The sequence below is a fragment of the Habropoda laboriosa genome, unplaced genomic scaffold, assembly GCF_001263275.1.
Source record: "Habropoda laboriosa isolate 0110345459 unplaced genomic scaffold, ASM126327v1 scaffold36, whole genome shotgun sequence".
Lineage (NCBI taxonomy): Eukaryota > Metazoa > Arthropoda > Insecta > Hymenoptera > Apidae > Habropoda > Habropoda laboriosa.
Genome location: NW_017100155.1, coordinates 1,266,915 through 1,270,780, shown reverse-complemented (window position 1 = coordinate 1,270,780; position 3,866 = coordinate 1,266,915). Strand labels below are relative to the sequence as shown.

Sequence of the window (3,866 nt, the reverse complement as noted above, 5' to 3'; positions counted from 1 at the left end):
ATTTGAAATATATTAATTTCACAAGGTAGCTAACATTTTGATTGGTTTAATAGCATTCACTATGAATCAATGAGAAATAAAAATTCAGAGGATATTTTTAACATAATTTTAGACATAGTATAATTTTGTTTGAAGATATGAGAAATTATGAAGTGAAGATAGAAGAAAATTACTGAAAAATGAAAAATAAGTAATTTGGTCTTATACTATATTAGAGATGTTTTTTGAGAAACAATAGAAAAAATATTATTAGGACTTTTGATATAAAAATATACTGTTTTTGTAGAATTGCCAAGTGGTGATTAGAGAACCTCATCGCGATGGAAGGAACAGTACGTGGACTGGAACCGGATTTATGAAAGCTCTGGAGGGTTCAGTTCTAAATTTCACGATCGACGATATACGTAAAACTTTGTGGTACGATATAATCGTACGGTACGAACCAGTCCAGACAGGATCCTGGGAAAATGTGCAAATAATCATTGAAAGGGATGGTCCAGTGGATCCAAATGGTCTTTGCGCTGATTGGAGAAAGGAGAACGATCAATTATGGGCACAGCTCCCACTAAGATCTAGAAGTGTCGTCGTACAACCCTCTGTCTGTTTGGAAGCTGGCAAACGATACAATATTTTGCTGCAATTCCGTAAATTTAACAACCACATGGACACGCCTTCTGCCTCCATTTTGGTTGACTCTGTGAGTAATGTATAAAATTGAAATAATGCTTTCATTTAGATTATATAACCAGTTACTTTTTATTTCGAATAGTTGAATATTACATTTTTATTTTATTTCGTTCAGATCGTTCTGAGACCGAGAATAGACGCATTACCTTTCTTCAAGGCCCCAAGAATTGGGGAATTGCGTCGTCAAGAATACGAAAAATATCACTGCAATGAATTCTACAACGATATTAATTCTGTGTGGACCAATGTTCCAGAAGTCTGCAAGAAGTACCAAAACAGCATTGGCTATTACGTTTACGATGGTGCACATTGTAAGTTGTAGAGCGAGAATTTTCAAAAATAAAGCAACGTAGCTTTATTACGAAGAGAAAAATTTCTACCATGTTCAAAGATAATTTACACTTCTAAAAAGCTGTAATTTATGTGTTAAATTTTTCAACATGAAACTCTACCGATTTCTTTATGTTTCAGCTTGTGAATGTAATCCAACAGGATCTCATAGTTTACTCTGTGAGAATTACGGAGGCACGTGCCCCTGTAAACCAAACGTCGTCGGTAGAAGATGCGATCGTTGCGCACCTGGAACTTACGGTTTCGGTCCACAGGGTTGTATACCTTGCGATTGCGACGGTGTGGGTGCGTTGGATAATTTCTGCGACGTCGGGACAGGTCGATGCAAGTGTCGACCAAATACTTACGGCAGGACTTGTGGTCAATGTGAGCCTTACTTCTGGAACTTTCCCCATTGTAAACGTTGCGAATGTAATGGTCACGCTGATGACTGCGACTCTAAAACCGGCGCTTGCCTTGGTTGCCGTGATAACACGACTGGACATAATTGCGATCGATGCACTGAGACTTACTATGGTGATCCAAGACTTGGCGTGGATATTGCTTGCAGAGCGTGCCCTTGTCCGGGTACGTGCAGTGCAGTAATAAAATTGTTTTATTTTTACATTGACAATTTAATGACAATGTGTAATTTTATCTTTGAAAATATCGATTATCTAATTTTGATTTCGTCAGCAAAATTAACAACTGCTCCAATAGAACTGTTACTCTAGAAATTCTCACGAAAATTAACTTAATTATTCGTCGTTACGTTCATTTTATCAAACTTGATTCAACTTAAGATCCTCCATTGACTTACAGGAACTCCGAACTCCGGACACTCGTATGCCGAGAGCTGTTCATTGGATTCGTTGACCCACGATGTGGTCTGCGAGTGTTTCGACGGCTACACAGGTGCTCGTTGCGAGAGCTGTGCAGAAAATTACTTTGGCGATCCTGATGTTCCCGGTGGTGCCTGCGAGCCTTGCAACTGTAACAACAACACGGATTTACGAGTACCTGGAAACTGCGATCCTCACACTGGTCGTTGCTTACAGTGTCTTCACAACACCGACGGAATGAATTGTCACATTTGCAAGCCAGGTTTTCACGGAAATGCTCTTCAACAAAATTGTGAGGACTGTAAATGCGACGTTCTGGGAACCGATAAAAATGCTGGACACTGTAACCATCGAACTGGACAGTGTCCTTGTTTACCCCATGTCATTGGTGTACTTTGTGATTCCTGCGAGGAAAATCACTGGAGGATTGCCAGTGGACAAGGATGCGATCCTTGTGAATGTGACGCGGTTGGAAGCTTATCCGACAGGTTCGTATGCGAATTTTTATTCTAAAGAATTCGAAAGAAACGTGAATTCTAAGAAAACGATTTTTTACAGTTGTAATGCATTCGATGGAACCTGCAAGTGCAAACCTGGTTTTGGAGGAAGACGTTGTAACGAATGTCAAGCGAATTACTGGGGCAATCCAAACGTCGAGTGTCACCCGTGTGATTGTGATCTAACGGGCTCTGCCAGCCAACAGTGTGACAGAGAAACCGGAAGGTGCATTTGTCACAAGGGAATCGGTGGCGAGAAGTGCGACGAGTGTGATCGCGGTTATTATGGAAATGCACCTCAATGCAACCCTTGTGGGGAATGTTTCGACAATTGGGATACGACGCTGAGTGGTCTACGAAACAAGACGAATCTCGTAATCGACGAAGCTTCTCGAATTCAAAAGGTCGGTACGACTGGTGGTATCTACGGTCAAGAATTCGACAACATGGTTAATTCTTTGGATCAAGTGAAAGCATTGATCAGCAACGCTTCGATCAGAAGCCAAGATTTAGACGAATTGAACGATCTAGCCATTGACATGAACAACAGAGTGTCTGAGTCTACGAAACAATTAGGCCAAGTGAACAATTTGTTAGAAAATGTCAGTCAAAGGGTGAACCTAGGAGATGCCGCTCTAAAGACTTTGAAGAATAGGAGGAACAATTTGCATCAAATTGCAGCAGATCTTAAGGAGAATGCGACTATATTGCAAGAAGAAAATGTACAAGGTGCTCTTAATGTTACGCAGCAAATGGCTGAACAGTCCAGACAAGCTGAGAAAATGGCGAACGATACCAGTAGCGTGTTGGCCGATGCGGAGAGATATCGTAAACATACGGACAGTCTATTAGCTAAGAACCGTGCCTTTGTGGAAGATGCACAGAATAAGAACAGAGAATCTTTGGGCAAAATAACCGATAAATTGAAGAGTTTCGATGGAATAATGCCTGGTTTGAATTTGGAGATGTGCGGAGATAATGTGACGGATTGCAGTAACGTGTGTGGTGGCGCTGGATGCGGTTTTTGTGGTGGTTTGTCTTGCGATGCAGGTGCTGTGGCCAAGGCCAATCGAGCTTTAGACGTGGCCAAGAAACAGGCTGCTAAGATCAAGAGTCATAAGGATGATGCTGGACAACTTATTCGTAATGTAAGTTTAAGTATTTTTTCCTCTGGATTTTTTTTGGATAATTTTGATTACTAATCCTCTTACATCCCACTGAATATATAATAGTGGTGTTTCTCTATATTACAATAACTCCCTACTTTCTTTTTTGCGGATTCTCATGCAGAATTCTTCTTTCACTGAGAACAAACGTTTTTAACAGTAGTTGTGGTACTGTTTCTTTTGTAAAAATTCCAGTAAATGTGTTTCATTTCAACAAACGGTTCTAGTACCGAATTGAAATTGAACCTGGCACCAGGGTAAGCAAGACAAGAGACGACATTACTAATATAAAATGACCTGATATTATATTCTTAATTAAATTAAATTAGAATTTTCTTTCTTTC

At 40.1% G+C, this 3,866-nt stretch overlaps 1 protein-coding gene across 1 annotated transcript in view; it reads left to right on the top strand.

Annotated features, from left to right (window-relative positions):
• Positions 1 to 3,866, top strand: part of LOC108576100 (laminin subunit beta-1) — a 36,195-nt gene that overhangs the window by 30,160 nt on the left and 2,169 nt on the right. The window contains 5 exon segments of the mRNA XM_017939026.1: positions 287 to 697; positions 803 to 998; positions 1,159 to 1,605; positions 1,840 to 2,347; positions 2,418 to 3,504. Coding sequence (XP_017794515.1) covers positions 287 to 697; positions 803 to 998; positions 1,159 to 1,605; positions 1,840 to 2,347; positions 2,418 to 3,504 — 2,649 coding nt within the window.